The 21,131-nt window shown below is 44.2% G+C and overlaps 1 protein-coding gene across 1 annotated transcript in view; it reads left to right on the forward strand.

Moving 5' to 3' along the window:
* The window catches only part of RANBP9 (RAN binding protein 9), an 89,408-nt gene extending 68,665 nt beyond the window's left edge, over positions 1 to 20,743 (forward strand). Inside the window, exons 8-14 of the mRNA XM_023253679.2 lie at positions 364 to 472; positions 2,989 to 3,179; positions 4,333 to 4,477; positions 7,811 to 7,932; positions 9,587 to 9,738; positions 16,280 to 16,391; positions 19,751 to 20,743. Of these exons, the coding sequence (XP_023109447.2) occupies positions 364 to 472; positions 2,989 to 3,179; positions 4,333 to 4,477; positions 7,811 to 7,932; positions 9,587 to 9,738; positions 16,280 to 16,391; positions 19,751 to 19,881 (962 nt within the window). The 3' untranslated portion in view covers positions 19,882 to 20,743. The remainder of the gene's footprint in view (positions 1 to 363; positions 473 to 2,988; positions 3,180 to 4,332; positions 4,478 to 7,810; positions 7,933 to 9,586; positions 9,739 to 16,279; positions 16,392 to 19,750) is intronic.
* The last annotated feature ends 388 nt before the right edge of the window (positions 20,744 to 21,131 follow it).

A 21,131-nucleotide genomic window follows, 5' to 3' on the forward strand; every position in this document is an offset into this window, starting at 1 on the left:
AGAGTTGGGGCTTAAGGATTCCGTGAAGCCAGCACCACACTGTATGCCGTAAACACGTCCCTGCTTTTAATCTTCGTGTTTAAAACTTCAGTAATGCTTCACAGATGTTTTTCTGTATTACTTGTATATTAATTCATGATTTTTAGAAATAGTTTATGAAAGTACTTGTTTTTCTAATTTTTTAATGTGTCTGAAATTGTTCCTTGATTGCCTGATAGAAACTATGATTTAAAACAAAAAAAGAAATGGAAGTTAATCACCGTAATTTAAATACTTTTTTTGACTAACTCTTTTTTTGACGGTCCACTAAGTTTATGTTTCTACTCTTAAAAAATTAATCTTTTGCCTTCTTTTTCTAAATAGGAATTCAGAAATTGGTGTTAGCAGGAAGAATGGGAGAAGCCATTGAAACAACACAACAGTTATACCCAAGTTTACTTGAAAGAAATCCTAATCTCCTTTTCACGTTAAAGTGAGTTTGTTTAACAAAACGTTATTGTGTGTGTGTGTGTGTGTGTGTGTGTGTGTGTGTGTGTGTGTGTGTTATGTATAATCAGAATTGTTTTCATGTTTTAATAGTTTTTGTTTCACCTCGTGTCAGGTATTTACATATAATTCTGTGATACAGCACGTCTCCATAACAGTTTGTAAAAAACACTTTTGTGGTAGGATTATAAGCAGATGGCATCTCTTGCTATGTTTCTGCTCTTCTATGGTGCTAGCTATATGTTTAAAAATGTTAAAATTGTAGTTAGAAGGTGGATATCTGTTTTTCTTCCTGCAGAGTACCTTATTGTAAGTCTGTGTCATTTTGAAAGCTGTGGTAAAATATACGTAACGTCTGCCATTTTTGCATGTGCAATTCTGTAGTATTTTTGTTTTAAGTTTGAGAGAGCACGCACGTGCACCAGTGGGGGTGGGGGGCAGAAGGAGTGGGGGAGAGAGAATCAATCCCAAGCAGGCTCCGCCCTGTCAGTGCAGAGCCCGACGCAGGGCTCGTGTTCACGAACTGTGAGATCATGACCTGAGCCAGAATCGAAAGCCCGACGCTCAACCGTCCGTCGGAGCCACCCAGGCACCCCGTGCACTTGCGTAGTATTAAGTGGAGTCACATTGTTCTGATCGTCACCCATCATCCACCTCCAGAACTTTTTTCATTCTCCCAATTGGAAACTTGAAGTCCCCATTTCTCCCTTCCCTGCCTCCCAGCAACCACCATTTTACTTTCTGTTTCTGTGAATTTAAATTCGGCTGCTCTGGGCGCCTCAGATAAAAGAAAGCGTAACAGTGTCTGTTCCTGTAACTGGCTCATTTCTCCCAGCGTATTGTCCTCAAAACCCATCCATGTGATATCGCATGTGTCAGTTTCCCTCCTTTTGAAGCTGAACAATCGATAGACATTTGGGTCGCTTCCACTTTGGTTCTTGTGAATAACGCCGCTGTGAACAGGGGTGGTGTATGAATATCTGTGCGAGGTCCCTGCTTCCAGCTCTTTGGGGTATATACCCAGAAGTGGGATTGTTGAACCTGTGGTAAATCTGTTTCACTTTTGGAGGAGGTTAATCCTTAGAGCTCTGTAGCCCTGCACCATTTTACAGCCTCAGCCAGTGGTATGCAAGAGTCCTGGTGTCCCCACATCCTGCCGACACTTTGTTTCTGCAGCTTTTGTTTCAATAGCCATCATAATTTGGCGTTTCTTTTTTATTGGTGTTATGAATCTTTGTTATTTTAAAATTCAGGTGTTATGAAGCCTAAAATTTAGACTCTCTAAGTACCAGACGCCCTTTGTGTTTGTTTTTCTTTTTTTTGAGAGAGAGAGTGAGCCGGGGGCGGGGGCGGGGGGCAGAGGGAGAGAGAGAATTCCAAGCAGGCTCCGTGCCCAGTACAGAGCCCGACCTTTGCAGGCTTCGATCCCATGACCCTGAGATCATGACCTGAGCCAAAATCAGGAGTCGAACATTTAACCGACTGAGCCACCCAGGCGCCCCACCAGAAACCCTTCCTTTGTAAGCCAGTGTCAGAATGGTTTTGCTTAAGAGTAAAATTTTAAGTGTGGCACATTTTGGTTAAGAGGTTGCAGATGGGAGTTGCAGTGAGGAAGAGCGTGGAGCAAGGCGCTTCGTCTACGTGATGTGTACACGAAAGCTGTACACGAAAGCGTATCGTGTTCTTGCACGCCATCGGACTTGCCGCCAAATGCAAATATTATTTGATTAAACTATTTGTAGCTTCAGAAATGAAGTCTTCTGATTTTAAGCTATGGATTCCTTCATTTTCTTAGTGAATCTTTTTTTTAAAAAAATTTTTTTTTAATGTTTGTTTATTTTTGAGAGAGTGCAAGCAGGAGAGGGGCAGACAAAGAGGGAGACACAGAATCGGAAGCAGGCTCCAGGCTCCGAGCTGTCAGCACAGAGCCTGACTCGGGGCTCGAACTCACTGACTGCGAGATCATGACCTGAGCCGGAGTTGGATGCTTAACCGACCGAACCACCCAGGCATCCCTCTTAGTAAATCTTAATTAAAGGAGAGATAGTGTGTTTTGCTTTATACTCTGGTTTTTCCGGAAATTTTAAATTATTCTAAGCAGTACAGTGTATGAAACTACATGTAGTGTTTTTAGCACACTATCTAAAGGCCACACTTACTGATAGATACAAGTCCATAAGGTATTTCCTTTCAGAGATCTGTTGTCGCTACTAAATAAACTGCTCTTTGAAAATGACCTAAGTAGGGGCGCCTGGGTGACTCAGTCAGTTGAGCGTCCGGCTTCGGCTCAGGTCATGATCTCGTGGTCTGTGAGTTCAAGCCCTGTGTCGGGCTCTGTGCTGACAGCTCGGAGCCTGGAGCCTGCTGCAGATTCTGTGTCTCCCTCTCCCTCTGCCCCTCCCCTGCTTGTGCTCTGTCTCTCTCTGTCTTTCAAAAATGAATAAACATAAAAAAAAAAAAATTTGAAAATGACCTAAGTAAATTTGTCTCTTATCTTTCTAGAGTGCGTCAGTTTATAGAAATGGTGAATGGTACAGATAGTGAAGTACGATGTCTGGGAGGCCGGAGTCCAAAATCTCAGGACAGTTACCCTGTCAGCCCTCGACCTTTCAGTAGCCCGAGCATGAGCCCCAGTCACGGATCGAGCATCCACAGCTTAGCACCAGGCAAAGGAAGCAGCGCACATTTTTCTGGTGAGACTCAGTCTTACGACGTTACTTTGAAGTGTTCGCCCTTCTTTGTAGTTTTGAACCAAAATGAAAAGTTTTTGAAACGTGGATGTTTCCACATAGCTGTTTTGCACACGCACATACTTGACCTCAGCGCTGCTCTGGAAGGAAAATTGTAAGTGGATCGGACTCGTGTGTTTTTAGTACCAGAAGGTAACTTGAAGCAGAGCTGTTTCTGAGAATGGATTATTAGCAGATCTTCATAAGCAAAAGTCGACATTCGAGCTGTCTCTAGAAAGTACATCAGTAGATATTTGGTAAAGGTAAAAGGTAACCCGTGTGTTCTAATCCCATGCAAATGTGAAGGCGGTGCCGTGGCCGTGGCGGCTTCGGCCACCGACCCCCACGCTAGCTGGGCCGGCTGCTTTCTCTTTCTTTCCCCACCGGCCTCTGCTCTGCCCGCTTCATTTTCTCATGTCCCTCTCTGGGCTCACCGGTCATAGTCTCTCAGGCTTTTGGAGTTCTAGGAACTAAAATTCTCTCCTTTCCTGCCTTTGAGGACATCACTTCTACAGGTTTATTTCCAGCCTTCCTTAAGTCTTCCTCTGCTGGTCTCTCTCATTCTGTTCTTCCCAACGTGTTCTCTTTCCTCTGTACATTTAACCTTCTAAAGCAAAAGTCACATCCTCTTTCCTTTCATAGAGTAACACCTTTGCTCTTCCTCAGTCGGCATGCACCTTTCTACATTACCACCTCTCGGTTTATTTACATTGCCATCCTGTGCGCTGCATGTGATTCTCATGTTTGTACCCTTCGCCACCTCCCCTCTTGAATTTCATACATTCACTCGGGCCCAGACGACTTCTTGGCCTCAGTGTATTCGTGCGTTAAATGGGAGCGATGAGAACACAGGCCTCATGGGGGAGCTTGGGGGATTAAATAAGATCCATAATTAAGCCTTCAGTAAATGTTAGAGGAGATGATAATTACAGCCCACAATTAATATCCGTCTGTCCTTTCAAAGAAGTTATGTTTCCTGTTTAAGCAATGCATGGACTCTGCCACGTTATAAAAGTTTTAAATGCAAGATCAGAATATGGGCATATAGTCGTTACAACTGACCAGTAAGTTGGTGTTTGTTTCTGTTTTCATGCCTCTTTTTCTTGTTTTTCCCCAGGTTTTGAAAGTTGTAGTAATGGTGTGATCTCAAATAAAGCACATCAATCCTATTGCCATAGTAAACACCAGTCATCCAACTTGAATGTACCAGAACTGAACAGTATAAACATGTCACGATCACAGCAAGTTAATAACTTCACCAGGTGTGTGGTCTCCCTAGCTTTTACATTACTATAAACAGCCTAATTATTAGCGTCATTTTTAATCATTTGGAGAACTTGAATTAGATCGTCCATAGGGGGTCTGGGCGCTCCCAGGTCCTCAGAGAACAAAAGGGTGAGGAGTGAGTCCCAAACTCTCCGGGCTCCCGGGGGCCGGCAGCCTCTTTGATCCTCTGCTCCTTCGTCGTGCTCCACATCGCCTTTTCCCTCTGCCGGGCTGTAAGCATACACACCAGACTCCTTGCCTCTGGGCTTCCTGTGGGCAGCGGCCTGTACACGTGGTCACGTAATGCTGTGCCTGTATTTCCAGGTTAAGTCCCAGTCGTTCATTTACTCTCTAGAAGTAACGTGGGGTACGTTTACAACCGTCTTTTTCTCTCTGTGTGGGTTTTTTGGTGTAGATGTGCATCAGGTTTTCTGAATTCCAGGTAACTAACTCGACCAAGAATCTTTTTTGAAAGCCTGACTTTAGGGGGCGGGGCTTGCTCGTTGCAGCAGAGGGGCCTTCGGCCATTTAGTAAGCGTACCATGAGCCCAATGCGAGGACCCGTCGGATGTCAGACATTCTGCCGGGCCTGGTCTCCGGCTTCAGAGAGCTGGGAGAGAAGAGATGTGTGTGTCACCGTCCTGTCACATATATTCGGGTTGAATATTCACGAACCTCGAGGTTCACGAAATGTAATCGTTTGAATACGAGTTCTTACGAAATCAGCCTGCCCAGATCATCCAGCATCTGAATTCACTTTGGTTCAGGACTAGTGGCATGATAAAAAAATAATACACATGAAAAATGATGTGTAGATTTTATCAACTTGAGGTTGGTTTGGTCTTACAACATGAATTGTTTGGTCACATCCCATCTGGGGGGGAATAATGTTCATCAGTGCAAAACTTTCTCACTGAAGGAGAAAGGATGGGATCTGACTTTTGACATGGGAAATAGGATTCTGGAGAAAGGCGTATGTGTGAGAATGAGTATTGCAAATCAGGAGAGTAATGAGAGTATCAAGATGATCTGTCCCAAGCACCAGCCTGCCGAAGTAATGGCTTGTGATGTATACAGGTCATAATGGCGGTCCACAAAAGTGGTGGGAGAAGAGTAGGAAAAAACGCCGTCTTGTACGGAGGAGATTCGGGTTGTCTTTCACGGTAGAAGTGACATAGTGGAAAGTAGGTTAGAGGACTGTGTCGTGCTGAAAATTCTATATGGAATATGGGTGTGTGCGTGCGTATGTGCTTTATATATAGCACGTTAGCACTTTGTTCTTGGTAGAGGCTTCTGCCATTGTTTGTGGCAGGACTGGGGGCAATTCGGGCAGTTTGTGGGTTTTTGTCTGAATTACCTCCTCATGGCAAAGAAGTTGCTAAAGAGACCTGTTGTTACCTGCGTTCAGGGAAGTAAGCTCACCAGAAGGGTTTGGCGACAGCATCTTCTGTGTGCCGCCCGGACGAAGAAAGTGAGCTTGTGAAGTGCCCGGAACCGTTACACGGTAGCAGTTACTTTGTAGTTGCTGAAGGCTTTCCTTACAGCCCTATTGCGAAGTAGCGAGGGTGGTACTAACTATTAAAACATTGTACCAAAACTAGAAAAGTAAATGATATTTTGTTGTCAACAGTACACGTCAATAATTTGTGGCTAGTAAGTTGCAGAACAGTGACTGCGTCCCAGGATTCCTGACTTCCAGTCGTGTGCTTTTTCTATTATACAGCGCCCCCCTCCCCTGCTGCCCCATCTGCAACACTGCTCCCTCCGCCCTCCCTCCTCCCCTCCTCTCAGCCGGCTGTAAAACTGAGTTCACTTGTCACTTTACAGGATGATTTCCTTGTTACATCCCCACCAAAGGTGGTGGCTCCCTCCCAGTGGGTCCTCTGTTGGCCCCTGGAGGGCGGAGGCCATCTCATTGTAACCTTAGCCCACAACACACAATGTGGGCTCAGAGGCTCTTAAGTGTGTGTTGAATGAAAGAATCCCTCCCAAATACCGAATTGAATTGTCAAAAAAAAAAAAAAAAAAAAAGAAAGAAAGAAACAAGTGTTAGTATATTAAGATCACTAAGAGCTATGATCTCAACAATTTCCATTACATTAAACATTATTTTTTAAAGTTTGATTTTTCTTCTCATTGTCAAAGCTCATCAAGATGCAGTCAGCGAGCTTTTCTGCCTGATGGAGTCATCCTGGGGCCCTTGCCCCCTCCTTCCTAGATCTGTGTCTTTTTGCCTTACACGTCTCACCGATGGAAGCAGTGCTCTCACACGCACACACTTAAACTCACGCACTCACCCCGAGGTGCTACCAGCGGTTACCTCTGGTGGTGTGTGTGCAGAGCGCGTTTTGCTTGTCTGCGTTCGGTGTTGGTTTTTTCCTACGAATGAATATAGGTTGCTTTTTTAATGAGAAAAGTGCATTTTCATTTAAATATTTCCTACACTGTCGTCACGCGTTCCTTCTGGGCCATATAATCCCTGCCTGGATCTTCACTGGAGAAGTCTTCAAGAGGAGGCGTTTGTCATTTGTAGAGCGAGTGCGCGCGCCCACAAGTTCAGTGTGTGTCCAGACACAGTTACTGGCACGGGGCTGTTCTTCAGTAAATGTGACCTGAGGGAAAATGAGGAGCAACCCAAATACCCAAAATCACATTTTTAAAATGAGGATTTAGCAGTGCTTTTTAGATTCTGTAGCCAGCGAGAAAGCCTGCGAGAGAAAAATCGCGGTGGGGGCTGGCCGGGGTGTGAGAGGGCGAGCCAGAGTGGTCTTCCAGATCACCGTTCACCTTGGTGGGAGGCTGTGTTTCTGAGTGGTGAGGACAGATGCCACCCCGTCCAGGCCATTTAAAGAAAACCTCATTCTAGAAGGGATGAAGATGAGGGCACGAGAAAGGTGAAGTGGGATCGGGGAATGGTTTGTTTCGATGGGGTAGTTTTCCCCTTTTTTGCCCTGACTGCTCGAAATGCGTGCGGTGTGAGGCTGGGGCACCCGGGGGCAAGAGCTGATGAACACAGAACCAAGTGCAGATCTGACCTGGAAACACGGTGAGACGTATGTGAAAAGGAGTTTGTCCATACGGATATAGAGTCAGGAAACCGCTGCATTTTAGGCCGTACGCTGCTTTCCTCCTTCCAGGAGTACGACTTTGTTGCGAGTCGGCTACCTACTGGCTTTGAAGACATTCAGGATAGAACCAAATACCTTGTTTTTGCAGGCTGCTGTTGCCCTATGAAGTCAGTCTATGAGGAGGCTAGGAGTAGGAATTTATTTTAAACTACGCTGCGAGGATGTGATTTCTAAAGTTAGGTGTTTCTTCTTTATTTCCAGTAATGATGTGGATATGGAGACAGAGCACTACTCCAATGGGGTTGGAGAGACTTCATCCAACGGCTTCCTAAATGGTAGCTCTAAACATGACCACGAAATGGAAGACTGTGACACCGAAATGGGTCTGCAGTGATATTTCTTACGTTTTTAATAAAAAATGGTGACTACAAGGTTATGCTTTTACTTGTATTGATTCACAGCTGATGAGCATAAATCACGTTTAGCGATGTATGTGCCATGGGATTTGACCAGAGCACATATCCCGTAAACTGCCTCGTGAGCGCGGGCTGCTGCAGGGCGCCGTGCTTTCCAGTGCCTTCTGAAGTTAAGTTCCAGCCAGTTTTCTGTGCCGGACTGTCTTCGGCTCAACTTGGTGCTGGCGTTGATGCAGCCGTACTCTTCCTAGCGTTAACTGTCTTTTAGGACACTTGGGGTTGGGGAAATGAACGTTTTTACACTGGCTTCAGTATAGCCAGTGAAGGCCAAATGGGTACAGCTGATTTTATAAATTCAAATCAATTTCTTAAGTTCATTTAATATGAATATCTGTGACTACGCATAGTTCAGTGCCTGGCACATAGTAGGTGCTTCAGTATGACCCCCCCTTCCCTCTCCCTCCCCCAGGCCCCCCCAAAATTATGTGGCTGAAAGGTACATTAGCACGCATAGTTTTGTTTTGTTGGTAACTTGCATAGTAAATTGTACCATAATGTTAAACCATCAGCAAACTTTCCCATCGATTGGAGAATGAAAATGATTGGAGCTTAAAAATTCTTTTTTGCCTGAATTCGATGGCAACATTAGATTTCTGAGTATTTGGGAGTTAAAGGGTCCTTATTGAAGACTGTTGTTGAGGATTATGTGTTCAGTGTAAAATCCATTTTTCCAGCAAGGGGTATAGTTGAGAAGGCAGCCTAGTTTTCTTCTATCAGATACCAGCACCCTCAACATTCAGAGTATAATCAGAGCATGGTGATTGAGAGTTCTGGAGCCAGATGACCTGGATTTGAATTCTGCAACTGCCATTTACAAGCTGTGTGACCTTGCTCAAGTTACTTAAGAGCACAGTGCCTCAGTTTCTTCATCTGTAAAATGGGTGTGGTAATAATAGCGACCGCCTCATAGGCCACTGTGAAGCTTAAAAGGGCTAATTTGTGAAAAGCTAGTAGGCATAAAGGAAGTGCTTAGTAAATGTTAAGGATCGTCATCGTTAGGAATTTATATGTTATTAGGGATTCATACAGTTACATTATTGATCAGCGGTTATTGTCAGCCAAGATATATACTAAACAATTATTTTCTCAAAGTGTGTAATTAATCCTGCGATTCCCTGGTGTCTTCTGTGTTTTTATTGGAGTCATTTAGCTTTTCACCTGGAGGAGTCCTTTTTTTCCATCTCTGCTCTGTGTCAGTCAGAGTAGCTGGAGTGGCAGTGCTGTTTTCTCCTTAATGCTGCTTAAGGTAGTTTTAGAGAACTGTGCTTAACTTCTTCTACGCTTTTCCCTGAGATACCAGGGGCATCCTAAATGGAGACGATTTCGACGGACTTTGACCTGCGTGCTGGAGAGTAGAGCCTAGATTCTTGAGACCTAGATAAAGTATACCTGTTAGCTGCGATGTTTCCTATTAAGTGAAAAAGAAAACCGCATATTTAAATAAACTATTAGGTAGTAATTACTAAATGAAACGTACAAAATGTTGTAAGCAACTGATGTTCATTTCTCCCTGGCACTCCATGTAATAAGAAAGTAAAATACTCGTTTGTTTTGCTTACAGAAGTTGATTCGAGTCAGTTAAGACGCCAGTTGTGTGGAGGAAGTCAAGCCGCCATAGAAAGAATGATTCACTTTGGAAGAGAGCTACAAGCCATGAGTGAACAGCTGAGGAGAGAATGTGGCAAGAACACAGCAAATAAAAAAATGTTGAAGGTAGATTTGTTTGTCCTTGAAAAATTATCGATGTGTCAGAGGAACTAAAATTTAATTTTGTAAAGCACTGAGCGCTAGGAATTCTTGTTGGGCTTCAGGTAAAAAGAATGGATTCCGGGCACCTGGGTGGCTCAGCTAAGCATCCGACTCTTTATCTCAGCTCAGCTCTTGATCTCAGGGTCGTGAGTTCAAGCCCCGCGTTGGACTCTGTGCTGGGCATGAAGGCTAGTTAAAAAAATGAATCAGTAAAGGTAGGGATTCAATCCCGGTTCTGCCGCCTGTCAGCGTTTTATGCCCTTTGTCGACTTACTGTAATTTTCTTAGCTGTAAAATTGGCAGACTTATTAGGAGACATGCGAGTTTGCTGATAAAACTGTAAGTTTGCAATATTTTTATTTCCATAAACATTGCTCAGGGCTGCAGCAGATTGAACGTGTACTACGTGGCTTTTATTTTGACAGTGATTGCTGAGGCACTTTCACAACCCCAGATAGATAAAATACATTTTCAGATCTCTTCTGGATTGATGCGCATGACAGATGGCAAGATGGCTAGGACTTCAGCGGTTTAGTACGGTGGTCACAAGTTTGCGTGTCAGTTGCGGATGGAGTTCTTCCCTCCCTTAAGTCGCCGTTGCTGTTAGTTGTAGAGATGTTAAGACTCCAAGAGGGTTTTTTTTTCGTACTCGCGTAAGTCCCAACAGCCCTGTGAGTCTATGACACGTTAACCTAGCTGTTGCATTTTTTTTGTAATCCTGCATCAGCTTGGGCTCAAAGGTGATTCATTAGCAACATTTTCTCCTGCGTGTTTAAAAGGAGAGACGCGTGTGCTGTGGCCCTGAGACCGATGCTGGGGTGCAGTGGCAGGAGCAAAGCTTCTGCCAGCCCTTCCTGACCCAAACTGAGCCTCAGCGCCACAGTCAGCACCACCTAGCAGCACCAAACGCGGCCTAAAAGCGGCCAAAACTCAAACAGCTACCTGCACCGGAGCCTCCGTACTACGGTGCCTGTGTAGACGGAACACCACCTGCTCAGCCTAGGATGGTGGGTGAAGGAGCCACCCACGTACATCGCCAGTTACGCTGTGCGGTCTTGTAGCGTCGGGGGCTGCGACGGGAGCAGCGGTGTATTTGCTCTACGCGGTACTTCACCCGCTGGATCGCACAACTGCGGTTTCTGGTGGCGACCCTGAGCTATCCAAAAAAAAAAAAAAAAGGAAGTTAATTATGATTTTTATGCTAAATAAAATTGGTGGAATATGTAATTTAAACAGTTTTTCATTTAAAATGTCAAATCGCTTGGTGGGACCGCAAACTGGTGCAGCCACTGTGAAAACGGTTTGGAGATCTCCCAAAAAATTAAAAATAGAATTACCATATGATTCAGTAATTCCACTCCTGGGTATTTACCCAAAGAATATGAAAACAGTAATTCTAAAAGATCCATGCACCCCTGTGTTTATAGCAGCAGCATTGTCTACAACAGCCAAATTAGGGAAGCAGCCCGTGTCCACCGACCGGTGAATGGATAAAGAAGTGGGAGAGACACACACACACACACACACACACACACACACACACACACACACACGTTACTCAGCCATAAAAAAGAACGAAATCTTGCCATTTGTGACAACATGGATGGACTTCGTATTCTGCTAAGTGAAGTAAGTTGGAGAAAGACAAATACCACACGATTTCACACATATGTGGAATTTAAGAAATAAAGAAAACTGACCAGAAAAAGACTCTTAACTCTAGAGAACACCCTGCTGGTTGCCAGAGGGGAGGTGGCTGGGGAATGGGTGAAACAGGTGATGGGGATCAAGGAGCGCACTTGTGAGGAGCACTGGGTAATGTGTAGAATTGTTGAATCACCATTTTGTGCACCTGAAACTATTCTAATGCCGTGTGTTAATTATACTGAAGTTTAAAAAAAAACAATAAATTAAAGCCAGACACTGACATATTAGAAATATGGCTGCCCACGTTTGCCCTATAAGGTGAAGAATTCCTTGAGGTCAGACTAGGTCTTTACTTAACTCCGCCTCCTTTAAATATATCCAGTGCGCATGGCACCTCACTATTCATGAATTTCATTAGAGTTTTGTTTATATGGGTTCTGTTTATTGATATTTACCATACTAGAAATTAAAACAAATGATTAATCTCCTGACCAATAATCCTGGATCCGTTGAATATTTTTACGAAAAATAACTTCCAGAAACTTTGGAAGAATGGCATCGCTTTACATTTGCCAGGCTTAATGGAGGGGAAGTTGGATTCTCGTCCCTACCTGTGCACTCGATGTGCTGTGCTGTCACTGTCACCGGCCCCGTGGCCCCTGGAAACCCCGCTGTGTGGCCGGGACAGAATGAGGGTGAGGGTGAGGCGAGAGAGGGTTTTCTCAGTTTTATTACGAAAACAGTGTTGACGTTCCGGGACCTCCTGCAAGGATCTTAGATTGAACCCCGTGTTTCTGGACTGTACTTTGAGAACTGCTGTTTTAGGGGATATTTGGGGATACGGAATGTTTCTAAGAATTCACGTGCTTTTTTACGCTAGGTCATCTTGACTGTTTTCTTGTTAAAACTTTATGCTAATTGTGCATGATGAAGGAATGTGATTTATGTAGTGCCTTTCAGAATGTAAGATTTCACTTAATCAGCTTACTGTCTTTGATGCTGATGTGCATAAGCTGAGAAAATGGCATTGATGTGGCCTCTTCTCAAAGATAGTCCTTGATTATATATTGAATTATGTGAAGAGGTAATTCATCTTCCTCATCTAAAGAGTGTGGATGGCTTTGATTTTGCACTTCTGACTTCTAAGCACATGCCAACTACTACTTTAAGAGACTTTCTTAATATTCTGAACTCCTTCCTTCCCATTCCCCAAACTTATCTTGATCCACGTGGGGACAAAGTGACTGACTGATCCAAGTTACAAGTCCCCGAAGAACAGCTGGAGGATTTGAGGACAACATGAAGAGGTGGTTTTTTTTGTCATCGTTGAGAAGGTTTAGAAATCATCCCCTTTCATTTTTCATTTCAGGGCACGTGTGATTGTAGTGGGTAATTTTTATCTTTAATTTTGTGTGGATCCGCGTAAGCATCTGAATCACACAGGCATCTGTAGAGAGAAAGATTCCTTTAAATGTGAAGCTAAGAGTTCCCTAAATGCTTTACTGTATTCTGCGTCCCAGGGTCCTGGGGAGCAGGCCTCGTGCAGAGCCTGGGGGGGCCCGTGTGCGGTAAAAATGGGTGGGAGGGGCAGGGCGTCCTGCAGCGCCCGTTTCCCTTGACCTTTCCCAGTTCTCTGTCTTCCTTTCCTCTTCTCCTGTTCTCTGTTCCTCACCTCCCTACGCCTGCCAGTGGCTTGTCAGACAGCTACCTGAGTTTGTTCAGGAGCTGCGTCCTGAGGCTCTGGCCGGAGGGACCGTGGGGTCGCACACGAAGGAGCAGCCCCGGCTGGCGATTGAAGCCAAAACAGAACCACTTAAGACCAGCCCTGTTTAGAAACTGCTGCAGACTTTAAGCCAACTCCAAGTACAGTTTGAGAATCCTACCTAAATGGTGTCACGTTTGCCTCAGAAGTTATTCCCACTGAGATCTGTTTTTAGGTGACAAGTAACCCACGATCCCACGCCTCAGAGTTTCAGTTTTGTGCCTTAAATCCCCTGTATGTATATTTTACATAGTAAGTATACCATTTTGTGGTGGTGTCATTGTCCTAAAAATGTACTCCCAGTTTCTGTGCATTAGTTCTTTTTAAATGGCTACATGCTACTCTCTTGAGTTGCTGTGTCAGTTCATTTAAGCGTTGCTTTATTCAATTTTTTGCTTTTATTCAGATGCTTTAGTGAATGCCTTTATACATGCGTCTTTGTTCCTTAAAATTACAACACGGGATAGAGTCCTGGAAAGAGAATGATTGAGTCAAAGCTTGGGATTATTGTGGCTTTTCCTGTATATTGCTATCCTGGTTTCCAGAAACCTTCCCCCAGCTTACAGCAGTAGTAAAGGAAAGTGCCGGAAGTACTCCTGTGTTAGTCTGCTTGAGTGACTTCAAGCTCAGACCTTAAAATCGCTTGTTTGCATTTCTTTGGTCACCACCATCAGTTAGGTTTTACTGCAGGATTTAAAACATTAATGTTGCTGCCCTGATTTCACTCCCTTTGGAAAGGAAAATTGTAGATATTCAGGGAACCTGGTGGCATAAGCCTTTTTTTTTCTTCTTCTTCTTCTTCTTTTAAGGTTTTATTAGTTTTCTTGCTATAGCTTCACCTGACTTCAAAGCCTGTTCCATTGTGCTGCGATGGGATCCTGCTGAAGTCAAGTCTTCCCCACATCAGTCCTCCATTTAAAAGGCCGTTGTCGTATTGGAAAAGAAAACATTTAAGCCTTTGGGGACATTTGAGGATCTAACCCCCCTTACCTCTGGCTCCGTCCGTGCCTTTCTTTCTCTCAGTCTGTTTCCACGTACTTTGGGTCTCTCTGGGACTGTGACACGTGACACAAAATACTGCATGTTCATAAGCAGTACCCCGTCCATTGTTTATTTACATGTCTGACTTCGCCGTAAGACCGCGTGGGTTCTTGGCACGATGACTAGGTCCTGGTGATTGCTCTCTGTGTCCTCAGGGTCTGGCAGCTGTGTGCAATAATACTCCATTGTTTTGAAAATATTAGAGCTAAATTTTAGCCTTTCTTCATCTTGATATTTAGATTTGCAGTTAAAAGAAGCTGCATCTTACTAAAAGAGGTTCTGTACTAACTGTGCCCTTAAGCTCTCACTGCCTCAGTTTGCTTCTCTGTAAGATGGGCATAACAGTATCCGTCTCCTAAGGTTATTGTGAGGATAAAATGAGATTCTCCACGTTAGGGCTCGAAACATTGCTTCACCCGGTATTAGTGCACGATAAATTATTACCATCATTATCTTTTTTTCCATGAGGTTTTGGTGAAATACTAGAAGAAGGTGTTAACAGAAGAACGGTCTGCCTTGAGATCTGGGACCGCAACCTTTCTCGTTTTTGGTTGCGTGTCCGGATGTATAGACCCAAGAGGACGGTTTTGTGCTTAGAGGTTTTTAGGTACCAGTTGTTCCTTGAACACTTCTTCGGTATACTTCAGGTAGCTTTCTGTAGCACGGGGATGGTACCTCACTAGGTGGCTGTGGGGTCAATTAAGTCTTGAGCGAAGATCAGTGACTAGAGTTAGCTTCCCAGGATACAGGACGTTAATACTCTTTCCATCAGTAAATTCGGATGGCGGGCGTGGGGGAGCCAGGAAATAGAACGGGGTGGCTCTGTGCGACGCACTGGAAGAAGCAGGTCCTGTGACGGGCGGGTGTGTGAAGCTGCTTCCCTGTTCCCAGCGTCTGTGAGTAGCTGCAGGGGGCTCCAAATAGTGTAAGAAAGAAATTTTCCTTTCAGAGACCTTTCATTATAAAAACTGGGGCGAGCCGTCTGCCACCCATGAAATATTCAGCAGCGGAAGGAAGACCGTGGACCAGCCGCACGCGTTTTCTTTGAGAGGCGCGTGTATTCCCCGCCCGGTGGCCTCAGGCCGCGCGGCTCCGGCTGTGTGGACAGCCCTCCTCCGGGCTCCCCGGTGTGCAGGCCGCGTGGGGTGAGAAAGGGCCAGAGCACAGCTGACCGGCAAGCCCGGCCTCCGCGGCCGCTCTGAGCAGCGGTGAGTTGAGCGGAGGGACGTCCGGGCAGCTGGACCTGGGATCCTTTCCTTCAGAAAGTCCGGTCTCCCACGTGTCCGTAATCCGCATTTTGAAAGTGGCACTGACCGAATTCGTTGACGCTTCCTAAGCACTGTCCTGCGTAGGCCTTCTGAATCGGGAAGGCGTCCTGTCGTTCGCCTCTCTCGGGAACACCGCCCCGGATTAGGGCATGGATTTTGGGCCAAAGAGGTCGACCTCCTGTACCGAGAGGTTAGAACGAACGGACGCCGCCAGTGTCCCGGAGAGGTTAGTGCTTACTGACTGGGAGTCACTGAGAAGACCGCGTGTCCGTCCCTTTAGGAAGGGTGGCTCGAGGATGGTTGGAACCACTGAATGTTCCTGAAGGGCAGCCAGTTTACCTTGTTGGTCCTGAGTTTGAGAAAATGACATCCAGGGAGATGGATCTCGGCCCCACATCTGTTTAAGAAAATAAATAGGCTCTGTCCTTTTAATGTCAGATTCATACCAGTGGCGATAAATTATAGAGCATCTGAATGTTTTTGTCTTCCTCTTTAATTAGCCCGTTCCACCAGAATTTAATTTTGCCATTGTGTATGTGTTGTAGGGATGGGGGAAGATTCAGATTGGCTGTTTACAGTAAAGAAGGAAGACCCATTAGGCTTTGTTGTATAATCTTGTTAAAAATATATATATAGCCTCATCATCATTGGGGTAAATGGGTTTGAGTGTTACCGTAGTCTTGTGCCGGAAAGCTGTGTATTTTACTCATCTCTCAACTTTGTAGCCGTGGGGAGGACGGTAGCTGAAGCGTTTGAATTAAAAACGAAACTGCTGTGTTTTCAACAGGATGCATTCAGTTTACTCGCTTACTCGGATCCTTGGAACAGCCCGGTTGGAAATCAGCTTGACCCAATTCAGAGAGAACCTGTGTGCTCAGCCCTTAACAGTGCAATACTAGGTGAGTGAAGCGTCACTGTGGCCAGAGTGTCTGCATATTTGAGACGGGATTCGTATTTTGGTAATATCTTCATGTAGAAACCATTTCTACATTTTAAAAAAGGTAAACTTATTTCAAAATATAGAAACCTTCCCCTCCACCATCTGAATTCCAAAGTTAAATGGATTCAAATAGAATAATAAAAAAAACCCACAATGGCATATTGGGATCATACCCCGGGAAGTCTGGAAAATGGAAGTCTTTGTGTGCATGTTGTGTAAGCGTTTTTGGGCTGAGCCACACATACCGCAGCTTCCGCTGTGCTTAAGATATGGACACGAGGGACTTCCGGGTGATGTGTGACTGCCCTGCCAGCACCAGCCCTTGGAGTAGCACTGTATTTGCAGGAAAGTTCAGCATATTCAGCCGTATTATGCCCTTACCAGGTAAAAAGCAAGGGGGGGGGGGGAGCAGCAGTTTCGGTAGTGAGACGTCGCTAGAGGGGAACACGGAGGGAGACCAGTTTTCCGTTCCCCTGGTCGGTTGCTGTCTCCGTAAGCAACTCACTACAGAGTATGCTTACAGGACTCATGTCCCGAACAAATACTTTTTCTGTGAATGCTATAACATTCCGTGCATTTATATATAAACCGTACAGGGCGGTTTACATCAAACTATGATCTTCTCTCGGAGATTCTTTTCAAAGGTAACTTAAAGAAGAGTGGCTTTTGACCTGACTTTACAGGCTAAATCCCCAGGTAAAATGAGGCTCCCACTCCTGCTCGGCCCTGTTAGGTTTGGGAGCTTTTAGCAACACGTTTCAGACCATTTCAGGTGCGTGAGAGCATTGCCACGAAGAGCAGGGAGACCTGCAGCGGGCCAGGGACCGTACGGCTAGAATGTGAAGGGAGCAAGTGTTCCTACATGAGCCTTATCTGCTCTTACAAAGTTCATTACAGTTGACGCTCGAACCGAGTGGGGGTTGGGACACCAACCCCCCAGCACAAAAATCTGCGTGTAACTTTTGACTCCCCTAAAACTTAACCGCTGCTGGCGGGAAGCCCTGCCAAGAACAGGAGCCCTTGATAGACACAGATCTGGTATGTGACGCGTGTTGTGTTCTGGATTCTTACAATAAAGCTGGAGGTGAAGAAAACCGGAAGGGAAGAGCCGTCTACATCCCTGTACCGTATCAAAAACCGCAGCTGGAAGCGGGTCTGTGTAGTTCAAACTGGTGTTTCTCAGGGGTGAACTGTGAATTCTTTGTGTTAAAATAGAACAGTGGGGGGGGGGGGTTGCAATAACGGTAAGAAAAAAAAAGCGTCTTTGGTGGGGTTTCTATAAATTTAGAATCTGTATATAATAAATCACGTGAATTTTCTCTGGTTAACGTGTTGTATTCTCTTTGGTTATATGAAATCCACTTAGCTCTATTGGTAAAAACGGAACTCAGTAGTAATGCTGAGATTGTAGGGCAAATTATGGTTTACTGGAATGGTCTTTTTGAAATTACAGCCTTCATATTTAAGGATCAGATTCGTGAAGAATTTTTGAAGTAACCAGTTTTCTTAGAATAGTTTTTTATGTCGAGTTCTTTAAGGCAATTCAGTGATTAAATATGAAATTTTGTAGGGCCATTAAAGATCTGTGTACTCTCACTGTGCTACCTGGTAGATAGGTTCAGCTGTACCTAGTGCTTAAATTTATATTCATAGGATTCCTGCAAAATTAATGACAGGCTTATTAATATAAATTGCTGTAGATGAATGTGAATATTTATACATACCATGCTATTTTATGTAGTACCATCTGTAATTAGTGCTTAAAGTTGTTACATATTAATTGTATGTTAGTTCTTGTCAGTTCCAGATCCAAAAAGAATTTAAAGATGCTTATAACCACGTGCCTCCTGATGCTTATCTTCCAGCAAGGTTACTTCCCTGTGAACCATCAGACATTTGGGAAAAAAAGCTTCCTTTTCCATTTTTTATTCCTTTTCATGTTGATTTTGCGTAAAACTGAAATTGTTCTGGACTCAAGACAGAACTATAAAGTCCGTCCTGCTTAGAGCTGGCAAAAACTGTAGCACCATCAAAGTTTAGCTAAACGGTGTCTCGCCAAAGAATAGCCAGGACTTTATTAATCCTAACCCACAGACCACTTTTCAAACCATACTTTCTCACTGATCTGTGTACCTTTTCTTACAGATTTCCATTCTTAAATTCTTGACCCTATTTTATGTTCTTCTGTACCTTTAAATCCTGAATTTGCTTCCTTTATCTTTTGGTGCCATTCTTTACGGAACTTTCTCCCACCCCATTGCAACCTTGGAATCAAAAGTAGAATTCAATTGGGGCACCTGGTGGCTCAGTCGTTTGAGCGTCCAACTCCTTGATTTCAGCTCAGGTCATGATCCCAGGGTCGTGGGGTCGTGCCCTGTGTCGGGCTCTGGGCTGAGCGTGGCGCCTGCTTCAGATCCTCTCTCTCTGTCTCTGCCCCCTCCCCCACTCACGTGCATGCGCTCTCCCTCTAAAATAATAAAAATAGTATAGTATGGAGTGTGGCCTTACCTGCCAGTATCATGGTCTTTGCCCTTTGTTGTCCGCTATGCCTACAAAGGACTGAGGAGTGATTTTATTAATTGGGAATCTAATCAACTTAAAACTTGGACATCTCCACCCAGGGAGAGATCACTAGGAACTTGGCCAGTTTCACCAGTAGTTCATTTTTTCATTTCTGGCACAGAACTTGAAGTCTTGCAGACTTCTGGTACGTAGGACACGGAGAACAAATTTATCGGCAATTTAAAAAATATTTTATCTACCAACTGTAAGTCAACTCCCTCCAACGTTGTAGGGTGGTTTTGCTTTTGTCTTGCCTCACGGCCACCGTCACCATTTGCTCCCTAGAAGCCCAAGCAACATTCACCAATATGCCTTGGAGACAATTAGCCTCTGGTGGGTTCTATCCCCAGAAGGGGAGGAGTTTATCGGTGAAACTTTTACTTTAAGCCTGAGGCCTTTTCCTGTTAGGTCAAGTGACTTAAGTCAAAGAGAAATACTAAATAGTCCTTACTCCCCACTGTAAGTATCAGGTAAGACCGGACCTCTTTTCCCATCATAGTTAATGTGGAAGTTTTTAAGTGTTGAATTCTGCAAGAATTTTCCTTCAGAGTCGAATACTCAGTACCCATAGCACCTAGTCCGAGTAGCAGGGCCAAGACGTTAATGACTGGCTTAGAAATGACCATTGCTAGTGAGGTAATTAAGAACAGTACAGGCAGGGGTACGTTTTCAAGTAATGCAGTATTTTCCCCGTTGAGAAGTTTTTGGGAAATGTCTTGCTAATTGCTGTTTCCATTTTTAACCATTTTTCCTCAGAAACCCACAATCTGCCAAAGCAACCTCCACTCGCCCTAGCAATGGGCCAGGCCACACAATGTCTAGGACTGATGGCTCGGTCAGGAATCGGATCGTGTGCATTTGCCACAGTGGAAGACTACCTACACTAGCTATGCATTTAAGGAGCTCACGTGTACATTGTGGCATATAGTCAACCTGGAAGTAGACCAGCTCTGCTGATTTGAAATTTAGATTTTTTAATTATGTACTGGGGACAGGTTTTTGTCGCTTTACATTGCTTCCTAGTTTACAGCATGATGCAAATGATTTTCTAACTTGGTGTTAGGAGAAATTATTTTCCATCTTTAACCTCTTAGTTGTCTAAGAGTTCAATATTACTGAATTTCAGACGTTCAAATTGATCATCACAAATCCTTTAAAACAATTACCTAAAAGAAACCAAAAAATCCTGCCGCCTTTGTTTGGGGGAGAGGGGGGAAGGAAACGGAACCAGTTGTGTTTGTGTTAGCATGTGGGTGATGTAAACTTCAATTTGGGAGATGCTCCGACCCCCGCTCCCATATAAGCATTCAATCAGTGTAACTTGCAAAACGCATAAACATCCGACAGTTTGAATTTATAGTGTTGATGGAAGAAATCATTTTTAATGTGTACTGTAAAACTTGAAATACTCAGGAGCTGAGTGAATATGTTTGTTGCTACTTACAATCCCGACCTGTTAGTCCCAGTAGTTTTGTTTTAACATGGTCTTTTTCAACTTTGTTTCCTGTTTAACTACAGACGACTTCTGTTGTAGACTCACAAGTTTAACTGTTGTATTATAACAGTATTACATGTCAACAGTGTGGTTATGACCTTTATTTATATAAAAACCAAATATTTAGTCAATTTACCGTGTCTTAATTTAATCTTTGTACACCTTCCATTTTTAAGTGCTTAAATGAGTACTATATTGCAATAAAAATGTAGTGATATAATTAACCAGCCATTAAAAATTTACTATTACAGATACTAGAGTGTCAATTGAATTTATATATTAGGTGCCTGCACACTTCTAATACAGAATTAGAGCAATTCTCTAAATCTGAGTTCTGCAACGCAAGACTGCCTTCAGCTTACTGGCCTCCCTAGAGTAGGGTCAGACCTGATGCTGTGGGTGCTGCCGCAAGAAAACAGGCAATTCATCTCCTGTTTCTGTAACTACAGTAGGAACGATGGCACGTGGCCTGCCACCAAAGCACACCCGCCCAACCTGGTTAAAAGTAACACTTAACCAAGATCACCAAATCCTCTGGCTAATGAACTCTGCATGGAGGCTTCCATCTTCCTCGAGAAGAAATACTTGCTGCACTGAGATACTGAGCTTTCAGCTACTTCCTTCCTGTCCCATAGCCTGGGA

Source organism: Felis catus, chromosome B2 (assembly GCF_018350175.1).
Source record: "Felis catus isolate Fca126 chromosome B2, F.catus_Fca126_mat1.0, whole genome shotgun sequence".
NCBI lineage: Eukaryota > Metazoa > Chordata > Mammalia > Carnivora > Felidae > Felis > Felis catus.